General features: G+C 47.0%; 1 protein-coding gene across 2 annotated transcripts in view; it reads right to left on the reverse strand.

The window, feature by feature from the left end:
- The window catches only part of LMF1 (lipase maturation factor 1), a 246862-nt gene that overhangs the window by 55560 nt on the left and 176290 nt on the right, over positions 1–15012 (reverse strand). For both annotated transcript variants that reach the window (XM_085301951.1, XM_085301950.1), the window contains exons 7-8: positions 12302–12455; positions 8715–8898 (exon numbers count right to left, since the gene is read on the reverse strand). In XM_085301951.1, the coding sequence (XP_085158077.1) occupies positions 8715–8898; positions 12302–12455 (338 nt within the window). The remainder of the gene's footprint in view (positions 1–8714; positions 8899–12301; positions 12456–15012) is intronic.

Here is a 15012-nt window from a genome sequence, read left to right on the forward strand (position 1 = left end):
GGCAGCAGCACGCTTGAGCACCCACCGCCTTCGTGCAGCAAGTGAACCGCAAAGCCAACGCTAACGCCCGCGGGCTCCGAGCGTGCCGACACGGATGCCATCCTGCCCAGACTCCCCGTCCAGCCTCGAGCAGAGAAGAGCTGGGGAAGGGACGTGCCGGCACGCGCGTGGGCATGACTCCCTCCTTTGTTCTGAGCGGTTTCATTTCATTTTAAAACAAAAAAGCAATCAATGAACCTAAACACAAATTCCATMACAAACCCAACTAAAACACGTCTGAGAGAGCCAGTTCAGGCCCAAGCTGAGGTTCCCAAAGCAACGTTACTGCAGTCACAAAGCGGAAGCCTTGACCCATGGATATACAACGTGTGCACAATTTTTAGGCTGGTACCAGCTCAAGACCTCTCTAAATTAGGCTTTAGGTGTGACACGGTGGAGCGACAAACAGCCCCCAGGGCCAGGCGTTAGGACACCGAGAGCTTTTATTTCCTGGCTGGCTTCAGCCTTGCGCAGGACTCAGGGTCCTTACTGCGCTCTCTGGGTGAGCTGCTTTGGGATGGAGCTTGCTCCTTCCCTCTGCTCCCCGCGGACCAGCATCAGGAGCTGAGGATCACTGCAGGCCACAGGGTTAAAAACAGCAGCACAAAGTAATGCTGCTGCCAGACTTTTAAACTATTTCTACTTTCTGACCTTTCCGTTTTCAACAGCGTAACCTTAATCAGTGTACAAACATGGCACTGGCACCTTGAATACATTAACTTGCTTTCAGAAGTACTGAAAAGCTTTACAGAATTAAAAAGCAACTCATCGTTGAAGCTAGGCAACGGCAAGAGGCTGCGGGCAGAACGAATGCAGTAGCAGTGCAACTCTGCAGAGATAGTAAAGCAGAAGAGAATATAATCACTGCAGAAAATATATATAAAACCACACGGCACTACAGGGAACATGTTCCCAACTGAAATAATAATAATAAGAACCCTTTTCCTCCAGCTTTAATTGGTCATTTAATGAAAAAGGACTGTGGATTAGTGTGGCATTTTATTGAATCGCAGTCCTGGCACAGGCGCACGGGAGGAGGTAAGTATGAGATACACATGTGGAAACAGCTGGAAACTTGGCCCGGGAGCCCAGCATTATTATTTTGCATGGTTGGGAGCCCTGCACGTTTTCACCTCAGGTCCTGTGTGCGCTTCGTGATGACAGAGGGGCAGGGGAGGTTCATATTTCCAGCGTAATGTCATAAGGGGCATTTTTTGCATCACAGCCTACCCACTTTGGGGGCGTAAAGCAGGAACTCCGCCATCCGGGGCGTTTTCATCCTTGCATTCATGTTTCTGTTAACACCAATGTGTGCACTTCTGTGGCTGGATGCCTTCAGCTGTCACTGTGCAAGGAACTCRAGATACCAGCTGCAGAATTAAACCATGTCACACACAAAAGAGGGCATAGCTAAAGACAGGCTTTGCTCTTCTAAAGTACTCTGYCTCAGAGACATTTGCTCCCATCCTGCTACCCGACTGACTTAACCAAGGGAGGTCAAAGGCTATGTCAGGTTGTCTCACTTCTAATTATCCCCAATAACCACATCTCCTTCTTTCTTTTAGCTTCCCAAAGAGGCAAATCATTTCTCAGTAGGTCTGGTTCAATGTATAGTGTTTCAGTGGGGGAAACTCACTCTGCTCAAGCCTCACTAAAAGCCATCCATTAGCCCACTTTCTTATAAGGTGCTTGGGAAAGTAGCAAGTCCCAGGAGAAAGTGTGTGTCGTTCCGAGTGCAGCAGGTCCGGGCACAGGAGGAAAAGGCTGTGAGAGAGCAGAGCGTGACTTTGGGAACCGTCTCTTAGAGCTTGCCTATACGGGGAAATCGTGCACCTGGCACAGCTCCCGGATCACCTCTATATTCGGAAATAAAAGTCACTTTGTTCCAGAATAGAGTCTAGACAGGGACGTACAATAACCACTGTAGACAATAACCATTCCCTGCAAAGACAAGGTCTTACTTTACGTGTCTACAGTAGTGAGCATGGTAGACTGACAGGCTGGTTTGGGTTTCTGGGCACTTCCATTGCAATATTGCTATTAGAGGTAAATCAACACGTGATCCAGCCTGCAGTTTTCATGAATGTAGCTTGAGGGTTTGAAAAGTTTTCATATTCACAGGGAGACAACTAATCAGAGTTAAACAAAAGAAGTAGAAATCTGACATTCTGAACATGGACCAAAATGTACGAATGCTGCAATGGAAAATGGAAGTGAATCGAGGCTTGTATTTTTAGAAGGGGAAAGAAAGGAAATGTAAAAGAGTGTACTTAGCAGGCTGCTCAGGAGGTTTGGGTTTTACGATGTTACGCACACCTCTTCCTCCATTCTGCTGCCATGCAGCTCTTTTTCCTGTGAGTGCYTTCTGGCTGGAAGACCACGATAAAAGGGATTTGAGTAAAATATTTTATAAAAATATTAATCTGTCTTCTCTGTAAATGGGGTTGCTTTTTTCTCAGCTCTTTCAGTTTGTGTGCGATAACATGAAATCTCCTGTCACAACTCCCTTTCACCACAGAGAGGAGTTCCTTAAAGCATCAATTCTGCTGCTCGTATTTCTCTTTTCCCTTTAGAAGTCATCTGAATTTTATCTTTAAACTTACACAGCACATCTGGAAAACATATTTCTTCTCACCGTATCACAACTGCTGTGATTTGGTTGGTTTGAGAACAGCTTGCAGAGCCCTTCCAGGACAGAGGGGCGTGCGCTGCCGGGTGGAGGAGCCTCCGTGTCCGTGTTCGATGGCACGCTCATGCAGGTCCATTGCTGAAGCTAGGATATTTCCTCAATGAGCAGAGGCAGAGAGGGTCATCTGAGATGGACAGGCACATACAAGGGAAGGGAGATGCTTGGAGGAAGAAGAAATAGATCCKGGTACTGGCTTTGGTGCTGTATCAGTATCGCACTCCTCAAGCCTCAAACRTACCAAGTATTTTGCAGCACATCATCCCCGGGATCCAGCTTACTCCATTTGCCCCAATTAAGATGAAGCAACACTCCCAGTTTGCTTGATCTTACAAAAAAGAAGTGACCTGAACATCAGATACATACTGCAGGCCACAGACCCAACAGCCAGAGACTTTTGGAAAAGTTTCAAGGAATAACGCAATAAGACACTGAGCTTTAAAAACCAATATCAAGATGGCAATAACTTTGTTATTGTTTGACTAGTTATTATTTGGTAAGCACCAAAAGTGCCCTTTTGCACTGGCCAAACATGTAGTCCCAGCTATGGAGAGCTTACACAATCTGAACAGAATAAATAACCTTCATGMCATAATAAGAAGGGAAAAAGCCTTCCCTTTGATTTTTCTTTATTCAGAGCAGTGAAGACTTTCCACTGCTGCCCAATGGTGAAGAACAAATATTTTATACTATAAACAACCAGCTTTCGCAAAGTCCAAGACATCCAAGTACCAGAAAAAGCAACGAACTTAAAGGACAAAAACTATAAACAGTATCTTGTTTTCTGGTTGTTATTTATTAACAACGCTGAATCCACCTGCAACCTGCCAAAAGTCCAACCATCACACTTCTTGTGCCAGTGGCACAGCACAACTCCATGCTGGGTTACGATGGCTGGGTTCCCACTACAATGCCCACCAAAAATGACCATTTGAATACTTACAGGAGCATTCCCATCAGTAGCTGGAGAAGAGATAAAGGTTTAATGATTTGTCATCAACTTATRTAAAAACAGAGTGTCTTTGCATTAACACAATAAAGTAACCTTAGGCAAGGAACCAGCTCAGGAGAAGCAGAGCCTGCTCCCCTTTCCTGTGACGTCCATCACAGGCCTGCGATGCTGGGAGTTGCCCAGCACCTYTGGCAATCAATTTTGTCATTAAACTATCCCCTGTTAGAAAGCTGTTCCTAATACTCAACCTGAGTTTCCCTGAGATGAAACCATATTCTGACATTTAGTCCATGCTTTCCTTCCTTCTCCACACGGACAGAGAGAACACTGTTGCTTTCCMCTTTTTAGTATGTCTTCACGTATTCCGAATCTGTTTTAATGTCTGTCCTTCTCTTTTCTTCTTTGGATTAACTGATGTGGATTTGTGCAGTCTGTAACTATGGAACAAGGTTTCTGGACTTCTGTCCTGACTGTGGGTCCTTTCGTGCTCTTTCCAACTGGCCAATATTTTTCTTGAATCCCGGTGCTCAGCTGGTCGTACTGGACCGTTGACACCTCGCACCTTGCATGCCAAACTCTGGCGTGGTGTATACTGTTTTCACAGTGCTGCAACATCACTGGCTGCTGCTCTTCTTGTGACGCTCTCTTAGCCCGAGAGGCTTCCCCGGAGAACACCTCTCTGATCCATCCCATACTGCTGTGTGCAGCACCAGGCACTCATYTCCTGTCTGTGCAGATCAAACTTAGCAAGATGACCATGCACTTAGATGTTGTCCTCCACTGCACTCACACCTTGGTGGCATCTACAAATTTAATGAGTGTATCAGGTTGCTCATTTCATAATGGCTCCTCTTCAAAAGACTGCATTACAATATAGTGGATCAGACCTTGGGTTAAATTGCTTTGATGGAGGCAGGCGAATCTACACCAGCCAATGACGTGATTCATGGGGACTAATCTCAGGAACAAGAACATCAGCTCCTCTGATCAGAACACACTGTGGCCTATCTAGGTCCTTCATGAAGATCTGACTGCTGGAGAATGCTTGTTTGTTTAATAAACCAGCACCCCTACTGGTACAGATCAAATTATTTCAAAGTTCCTATACCACCATTAGTGACCAGTTCTCTCAAGGAAAATATCCTTCTCTCTTCTGGGGAAAGCCATGCAGTGCCCTTGCTYCACCAGGGCCACCAGTTTGGCTTCTGTTCAGGAATGAGAGACATAGTTTGGATAAATCTCTTTTTCCCAAGCGATCCTGTGTAATGCCCTGCCCAACCCTGAGCCAAACTCCTTTTAAAGTCTTCCTGTGATCTAGAAATGAAAGCACCTTTTCCTCAGCTGATTACCTGCCTGGCACGACAGAGGAGCCTCGCTCCTGCCAGCAGTGCCACCAGCGCCTGGAGTATTGCTCCAACAGATAAAGCTACTCTTCTTTGAATAAATGCAGCTGGGATTTGGATCTAATTTTTTCTTGAGACAAATATGATTTTGTTGAGTCCATCCTAACTCTACATGTGACATTATCAGCTCGAAGATGGATCAAAGAGAATCCTGTCCTAGGCAGTGGAACAGTTGGAAACACYGCACGGATTGCTGCGTGCCATTGCYGCGGGCAGGTTGTGGGAGTTTTCCCTTCTCTAGGCAGGAAGAAGCAACACAGACATCTTTCTGGAGWGGTTACCTCCCCGCCAGAACTAAATGAAGGATGTTAATTCAGAGCTACAGCACCCATGGGATGTCAAGACATGTAAGACAAAGAAGGGATTTAGAAAACAAATGAAAAGGGATACTATATTTAGATAATAAGGTTAACATGATGAAAATTGCTTCCTGGAAAATAATGTCATGTTACATTACACATAATTAAGGCGCTACCAGAGCAGGAACTGAGAAGCAGTCAACTAATGAACCACGCGTCAGAGTGGAGCCCCACAGCGAATCCTCCAGCTCGGCTAYGCTCACGGTCTGACACCGTGCCAGCCATGTCAGCCCCGGCTCATGTCTCTCCCGTGCGCTGCACCCCCTAGTGCAAATCTGGCTGGTGAGCTCCAAGGGAAGGTTTCTCCGGGAAGCCCAACGGAAGGAAGGCGTCGTACGTCAAGCGGCGATGAGGTGCAAAGAGGAACCTGTCACTAGTGGCACAAAGGGACGGTAAATATCTTCCCCAAAACGTGGCAAGTGTTTCTGCAGCTTGTCACAAGCTGGATATGTCAGATCCTGACCTGGCCACCTCCGAGGAACTGCCAAAATAGCCCTCCAGGCCATGGTGGAGGAAGTGATCGGGTGGAGCAGGAACAGCAGGATAAAAAAAATTCAGAATTTCGGAAGACGAATTAAATATAATCCAGAGGCAGAAGTAGCTGACTTACTGGACTCCATAAATTACAGTGTGAGGTTTGCAAAACTTGTCTGACTTCACTTCTTCTGGAGTTTAAACTTCTGGTTTCTCATCCTTTCTGCAGCTATTTACTATGTATGATTCAAATTTAAGCAACGCATGAACAACTGCAGCCTTCTCCTGGCAGAAACAGCTTGGACCGGGGCAGCGGCACAGCCGTCTTTCCAAACAGTCAAGCGTGACAACTCGTGCTAAATATACAGCTCTGAATTTTCAAACAAACATTTAACTACTCAAACTGAGATTTACTTACATGCTTAGGTACATATTTACATGCTTAAATTTAAACATCYGTATTTGCAAGTGTTTGCTGCTGCGTCTGCGTTACTTATATTCCTATTGTTTGCAGCATGAGTCACCCCCACCTTCATGTGGTTTTGTTAGAGGTTTTTATCTCCTTTCTGCACCTTTCGTTGAAATATCTAAGCAGGACCTGACATTGCTTTAGGAAGGTCTAGTTTTGTACCGAGAGGCTGCTGGAAAGTCCACGGTCTTCAAGAACGGGAGGGGAGAAAAGAGTGCGCAGCTGGCACAGGGAGATGCTGGATCAGAGGGCTGGGGGCAAGGAACAGCCCCACTTCAGCCAGAGCCACCTGGCAGGAGTAAAATCACTGCACTCAAAACATGCAGCTTTCCCGGGAAATCCTTCTGCGGAGCTGCATGGGCAAGYGCAACGCAACCTGTGGGCAGCTCCCAACCCCTCCCGGGCGTTTAATGAATCTGGAGCCCAGAAGTGATGGATGGGATTGTTGGGACCACTGAAAGCACYTGGGAGCGATAAGGACGCAGGGAAGAAAGTCAGGACTTCGGGTTGTGGAAAGGATTTTAAGCGCTGACTGCCCTGCAGATCTGTGCAGACACTGAGGCTGCAGAGACGGCTCGTCCCCGCTCCGGCACCCAGGCAGCCCCCGGAGGCAGACGCAGCCCTGGAGCCGGGCCACGATGGGTCTGCGTCCCCCCATGAAGCCCTCCAACGCATGCTGACCCATGCGCTAGGTATGCATCTACCTCCTGCCAGCACAAGCCAATTACCGTTAACCAGCTGGCGTGAACGACCGTGTTTGCATGCATGGCTTCCAACACCGCACCGTGCGCACAGGCTAACAGAAACACTTTGGGGAACCTCGTGGTGAATTAAAAAAAAAAAGAAAGAAAGAAAGAAAGAAAGAAAGATGCGAATGGGCCTGGGTTATTTCCTCTTCCTCCTCCTCGCCAGGCTGCTCACATACATCACTGTCACTCAGCGCAGGGGCTGTGTCTGCTGAAAGATCGCGCCGGTGTGTAACAGCGTCTCTCAGCACCAGCACAGCCAACACTTGCGTATGATGCATGAGTATTTATGCCCTGTCCTCATTTGTTTTTAAACCTGAGACCACTTTGTATTTCAAGACCTTAGGGATATTCCTGCCCTGGAAACAAACGGCCTTTCTCTCATCTCGGATCTGCTTCTCTGCTCCGCAGCCAGAGCCTCCTCTCGGGTGACCTGGATTGCTGCTCTGGTGCCGGAGCCCTCCCGAAACACRGCGAGACGGAGCCCGGCAGCTCCCATGCAAACTTCTGCAGCTTTACTCCGTGCTCTGCCCTCTTGCTGGCTGGAGTTTTAACCTTTGCTGTCGTCTTGCTGAGGGATAAGCATACCTAATGGAGATTAAATGAAATTCCAGCACACACAAACTAGAGGGGTAAATATAAAACCATAGCCAAAGAGAGATGGTTATGTCATCACTGAGGAATCTAAAAGGCGCCTAAATGAAAATACCACAAAGAAAGAAAACAGAGAGGTTTGGGGCAGGGGGAGCGAGGGACGAGCGCAGGGCGAGGGTAGGGAACAAAGAGAAAAGCCTGCAACGCTCTGCCACGGGTTTGCCTCCTGCAACTGTCGTTCAAAATCCAGTACAAAGTCTCCTGGTCACACAAAGGAGAATTTGCAGAGAAGACTAAAAGATATCAAAGAATTGAAGTGTCCTCCCTCTTCTCCTTTTTAATTTATAGCTGTCCCCTGCTTGCTGCTTTCACCCGGCAAAAATACTCAGAGGGACCCCAAGTCCCTGCGAGCRACAGCGGCTGCTGGCACTGCCACGAGGGCAGCGAGCTCGAGCCGCCCCCGGCTGTCCCCGCGAGCCACCGGCGCGCTGGGACACTGGTCCGGCAGCAAAAACGCCGCCCACTCGCAGCCGCTTGTGAGACAGTTGCCGTCCACCTACTTCCTCAATGATCTTAAGTCGTATTGCTGAGAAATCATTAAAAACAGGCCTCACGTACAAACCCCGTGAGTTTCAGCACATTGGCAGTGGTCATCCCTTAGGACTACAAGGCTTGTTGGAGGACCCCAAAGGGAGAGGAGAGCCAGTCCTTTGGCTGGAGGCACCTCTTCTCCCAGCCCCCAAACAACTACTGGGTAACTTTAACAAAGCACATCATTCATGTTTCACACTTTGCTGGAAAACTGGACAAACCTGCAGTACTTGGGGGTGTCTGTGTGTCCTTCTGCGTCGTTTTGTTTGTTTTACCTAATAAACTTAGCTGGAGCTTAAAATATCCCCCCACCCATGCAAGCACACAGTAAATTCACTGGATTTTGTGTTTTTTCCTGGTTTTGGTGGGGCAGGAGTCTCAGTGCACCCACAGACACGTACCTGGAAAGCGGCAAACCACATGAGCCAGTCCAGGCGATAGTGGTAGGGGCTAATAAAGCACGGCCTCCTCTTCAGATCTCCAGGCTTGCATTTGAAGTCATACTCCTCCCAGACAGCGGCAGGATCATTGGGATCCATGCTGGATGTCCCCTGAATGATAACTTCTGTCCTCTCCTTTGTAATGCTGTGGGACACATCATTATATTGTTATTTTTCTCAAGTGGTGAAAAATGCTATCTGCTCAGAGTCAACAAGGCAACTATCTCGTTGGCCTCGTGATGTTTTGATCCTGACAGGCAGCAACCTACAGAGAAGCTCTCCTTCTGGCACACTYTTTTCCCCCCAGCACCAAGGGACTTAGAAAACTCAATCTTTCCCATTTTCCCAAGTTCCCCTCTATCACAGTCCAAGAGAAGTCAGCAGATATTAGACACTAGTGTCTTTCTAGATCAGAGCTTAACACTTCCCCAAGAAACTGAGAGAATATAATGAGCATCTGCCAAGTCCCAGATGAGCATCTTCACCTTGGGCAACAAGTTTCSAAAGGAAATCTTTATCTCTGTTATTCTGATGATGTAAAATGATTCCCATGATGCAAGAGCTCTCTGAGGACACAGACTCCTGATGACTTGAGAGARTAGAAATGAAGGATGGTCACAAAAGGTGACAACGTTCATCCAAGTTTTGCAAAAATAGAGGCTTGTGACTGGCATGTTTGGCTGCTCTGATGGCACAGCCAGTGAGGACATTTGCACAGGAAGCTTCACGTGCTGTCATGCACATAAATTAAGCCTCTATGTTTCAAAGATCTGGCCTGTGACCTCCAGCCACAGGATCAGCAGAGCAGCTTCCAGCTCGGGCAAGTCCAGCGTCCCCTTTGCTAGCCTGGCCCTCCCTGCTGCACCACTGGCCCCAGGATGCTCAGTTCCTCCTCRGCTCTTGGCTATAGCAAAGGGCAGGATCCACTTGCAGCGAGTCCAGGGTAATTGGTTACATCCGCTCGGGCCTTGGGCAGCCCATYGGCCCCATGCAGGGCACCCCCCAGCAGCTGACTCTTGGGGTGCCACTGAAAACTGTCTATATGTGCCCAAGCATTTCACTGTCCTGGCTGGAAGACAGGTCTCATGGAGCTATTACTCAGCAGGAACAGCAAACTCTCCAGGCCACAGAAATCCCGTTCAAAAACATGACAGTCAAGGTTTTCAGTGACCTGTCAGTGAGATTCCTGCACACTGCAGTGCTGTTTTCCGTAACAAATGCATAACAGCATAAGTCTGTCTATCAAAATTGCCCAGCTCTCTACACACTTTTAATTTTTTTACTATATTGTTCCTTCCTCCTTCAACCGAAGAAACTGAAAGTTTGGAGCATAGAACCTCCTCCTCCTCCAATGACTTCCAGTGATAGCTGCTTAGAACTCAAGGAACGCTGTATGTCTCGGCTTATAATTGTTACCTACATTTAATAGATTTCTAGATCCTCCAGCCAAGTTCCATATTATATGCTGGGCTGAGTTATGAGCCGTGGCTAGCTGCCCAATGGTTAGAAACACACTGTAAATCAGGGACAGCAAATTACTAATAAAAGTATGTTCCTACTGTGTGATTCAAAATATGTCAAGTTTCACATAATCGTATATTCATTATAAGCTGCAATCCTCTTTTTATTGGTTTACATAGGCTGGAATTACAAACATATTACAGCAGCATTTCATCACATGCTCTTTAGGTTCTGCTAACTGTTGAAACAGAAACCATAGACTGAAGAAGAAAAAGAAGAACAACAACCCAAAGAAAACAATCTCCCGTAGCTTCACCACTCCAGCATTCAAAGAAGTTCAAGGGTTATTTTCCCTTTCCGAAAAAAAGGAGAAGCTTCACTATTTCGCACTTTTTTAGTGTTGATACTTTTAATCATGTTTTCTTTAAGTTTCACTTTCACAAAAACTTCTGCTATTTGAAATACTGGGGAAAAGATCAAATTACTTTGATGGTTCTAGGTGTGTTCTATACCTCCAGTGCTCCCAGTGAGACCTGCTCCTCCCCTTCATCCAGCTGCTCAGCCAGCGTTTTCAACAGCCAACATGATTCTCCTCTTATAATACCTACTTAGTTCCAGTTGGCTCCTCCTACTGGACCATGTCCAGAGCCCGCTAAATCATGAGGAGCCTCGTGCACCCCCTGGCTCCAACCTCTGGGGAACACCTTGTGGTCACCATAGCAAGGTCGTGGGGTGGGCAAAAACAGAGGTCTATACAGGGAAGACTAGCCCCGTTGTTAGATGTGTAGCACTGTGTTCTGATGAAGTCCTCTCATTCCTTGATTTCAGCAAGCTTAAATCCCTCAGACCTAGCTGCTTCCTCCATTCCGCGGCTGGGCTTTCCTGGGAGGTCTGCACACAAGCMGCAGGATGACCACACTCCCGCTCCCTGCAAGCCCGGGGTGACCCATGTCAGCTCTCGACAACTCAGTAACAAACTGACAGATGCCACTCAAAGAGCAACGTACTGGGCAAGGACCTGAGCAAACTCTTCTTGGTATCAGCTGGCACTTGAATTMAAGGGATGACCGTAAATCACTGCTCTGCCCATTCCGCTGTGATTTCACCTCGCCTGCCCTCCCCCTTGCCTCTTGCAGCTCTCAGATTTTCAGGGCAGAGGCTGTCTAATCCTTTTGGCTAGCTTTGTGAGCGTAACGTGGCCTGACTTCCAGCTGGCTCTGTGGCCCCTCTGTAGCAGAGCGACACCACCACCTCCACCACCACAGGGTTACCCTGCAAGCACCATGCAAAAACCTTCTCCTTCTCCATCTCTTTGCTCTACAGAAAAATAGTCTTTTCACAGATGTCTTCGCCAGGAAGAGCCTGAGAGGGACAGTACACAAGAGCAGTCATCCTGGGTCAGACCCGTGGCTCACCTAAGCCCAGCAACCTGCCCCCAGAAAGYCCAACCTCAGATGCTCGAAGAACAGAATGGTTCCAACCACAGATCTAGATGCTTCCCCTGGTTCAGTCCCCCACCTTCCTGCCATAAATGGGGTTTCCTGAGCTGAAGGCAGCAGCCAGACTGCCCTTGTACCTCTATTCTGAATCTCCCTTGTTCCTTCTGGAATCCATTTATACTTCAGTCTCCACAGTTTCCTGTGGCAATGAACTCCCCAAATCACTTGCTGGAAAAAGTACTTCCTTTTGTTGGCCTTAAACCTGCTTCCCRATGGCTCATATGAATATTTACATGAGGGAATATTTACAAGTGTGTACACAGGAARACAAGTTCACCATAAATAAAGCCTGCTGGTGATGGTGAAGACCATCCACTAGATGAGCTTTTCTACAGGTATTTTCATCCTGCTCTTCTGTTTGCTACATCAATACAAAAAGTTAATTAAAAATACCTCAAGGAAAATAAATTCAGTATGAAAGACACCTGCTCTTTTTCCCCCTCTTCTTCATAAACAAGTTTTTCAAGTCGACCTGCTACTGGAAGGATTTCTGTTTAGATTTCAGGCTTAAAGACTGACTATCWGACCATACTTTATGCTGCTGACAGACAGGCCGAGCTGTATGATGTGTCCTTAAAATGAATATACCTTCCAAAAGCTCCGTATGTGTTCACTATTCTGAGAGGGTTGAACGAGGTGTTCATGACTTGTCTGGCATTAAGCAGGTTTAGGATGACGGGGACGCTGAGATAAGCAATCAGAAGTCCAAACGAGATGTTCACCACTTTGCGGACATAGCAGCCTGTTCAGGACACAAAACCAAACCAGAAGAAAGTGACTTCACCATCGGCAGTCAGTCCAGAGCTGCTCCCGATTCTCCCCACTGCCCCTGCCCGGTGACTGCAGCCCCGGCCTCCGCGCGGCTTGACGGGACCCTTCCTGGCGGTGCTAACAGCAGCTTTCAGCTCCCACGTCAGGCTCGGGCTGACAAACGCTCCTGTGTAATCAAACAGACCTTGCCAAGGGGCCATACGCTATCGCTCGAGAGATCTGCCTTTCTCTAAATAGTCTGAGAAAGGGCTAAAAAGAAGAATGTCTAAAATGTAAGATTAATCGTTGTTTTAGTATAGGGGGAAAAAAACACAGCTGGCACTCGCACCTTGTTCAAAATTGCCCTCCTTGTTTTTAAGCTCTGGGTGGACTGCCTCCAGCTCTTCAGGACAGTTCCCACCACGGCTGCCTCCTCTGCGCTGCCCTGAAGCTTCCGCCACCCAGCTTTGATTTCTGGCAGACTCCTGTCTCTCACTCCCTAGCTCTGTTCAAATCTCACCTCTTCTTTTACAAATCTTCCTCTGTTACTTATCTTTTACATTTCAGAAGTGTGTTACTTCACCAGTGCTTCTGCATTCGATCTGCAGGAAAGACCCTCTTCAGAACAGAACGGAGCTGTGCTGGAGTTAAGTGCCATTTCAGTCCAAAGAGAGTCCTATTGCTATCAAACAAATAAGCACAAGTGACCTCTAAAGAGTTCTTGTGCTTATGCCCGTTTTTAATTTGTTTAACATTAACAGCCAAAGGATCAGATTCAAAGCAATTGCACGTAGCTTTCCCCTTATCTCTGCAGGAGAGGGATGTTTATTTGAACCTCTCTCAGAAGCTATTAATAATTGTTTAGTCTGAGAACATTTCTGGAGAATCACTTGATTTGGATGGGAGCTCGYCGAGACATGTCTCCTTGCCCCCTGCGCTGCTGCAGGACTGCTGTGACCAGGTAAAACATCGTAGAAGTCAGGTGGGGCATTTTTTTGTTTTTTAGATGGGCTGAACTTCCCAGCCAAGAGCAAAGAGCAGGTATGGACACRAAGTGCTGCATGACACAGGCAGCGTCATGAGGCCATGCTGCTTGTGGCCATGCACGGGCTGCCCATCTTTTAACTCCSTCAGTGACCATGACCCTCATCTCAGGAGTCAGGAGATCTAGCCCATAAAGTGTCACCACCTGACATGCCTGCCGTGTTGTGGTGATCATACTCTTGCCCTTTGGGTCACAGCTACTYGGTCACAGAATAAAGAGTTTAATCTAGAAAAAAAATAATAAATGRCAAAGAATAGAGCAAGACTCAGGGAAGGAGCACAGGACCAAAGTCAATAGGATCAAGATCAAGTCCCTAGATTCCAACAGAAAGGGCCTCTATCRTTCAGAGAGATTTAGGGACAGAGCACTAGCAATGGAGATTAGAGGTCTCAGCAGGAGTTATATACATGTACTTCAAGGATGTGGCCAGATCCTTGTAAAATCTGGTTGTGAGTTGGGCTGATGGAGAACCCTGGTGTTCCCTGTTCCTGTGACCTGGCACAAGTGTCCCCCTAAGCCTTCTGCCACACRACCCATCAGCAACTGCTCTGTTAGCATTTCTAGAAACTCAAATTCATCCAGAATATGACAGATACCCTACCCCTTACTTCAAGATCCCCTTTTTAAAAAACTCAGGCCCCTGAACATTGCAAGTGCGGTAAGTATGGACAGTTCCTCTTGCTTGGGGATATTACTGGCTCAGTAGGTTTAGCTCAGTTGGTTAGCGTGGTGCTGCTAATGCCAAGGTTGCGGGTTCAATCCCYGTACGGGCTACTCATTTGAGGGTTGGACTAGATGATCTCCAGCGGTCCCTTCCAACCTTACMATTCTATGATTCTAAGYAGTATGGTTTTCCTGGAGTACCACAGAAAAAGAGTAAGTTCCTCACCAAAGGATCTATCTCCTCCTCATGGCAGCTCATTGAGCAACACAGCAAAGCGACACTCTTTGGCTTCTCCCCCAAAGAGTAGGTGCAACTTGAGCACTGTCTGGGACTGGATGCAAAAATACAATTGGTAGGAAAACTCCAGACCCTCACAGCCACTACAGCAGAGGTACCTGAACTGAGAAGCTGCTAAAGATTTCTCCTTTCAGTAAAATATGTAAGACACGACACACTGAAAGTTTAATGGCATTGCGTTAGCCTTGCTGGAATTAACACTTCTGGTTAAGAAATTGTATTTCATGGTAGATGAGAAAGGATTAGAGACAGATGCGTATCTTGTTGACAATTTTCACTATTCTGACAGATGTTTAGTATATTTTAAAATGAGCATCTGTAATTGTTGTTGATATTATAGTCAATTTGTTGCTTAAATGTGGTTTATAAAAATATTACAAACGCAACTGTACATCTGTTAAGCAGCCCAACGAAAAACAGACAAATGTTGCTTGTGCAAGCAATCTTTGCAAATAGGGTTGCTCGCAAAAATCGCTTCAGAGGGGTACCTTAGCCACAATAATCCCTTCTGTTAACTTAAAAAACTCCTTGTATTTGCTTTTT

Source organism: Rhea americana, unplaced genomic scaffold (assembly GCF_003343005.1).
Source record: "Rhea americana isolate MKP2758 unplaced genomic scaffold, rheAme1 scaffold_181, whole genome shotgun sequence".
Taxonomy (NCBI): domain Eukaryota; kingdom Metazoa; phylum Chordata; class Aves; order Rheiformes; family Rheidae; genus Rhea; species Rhea americana.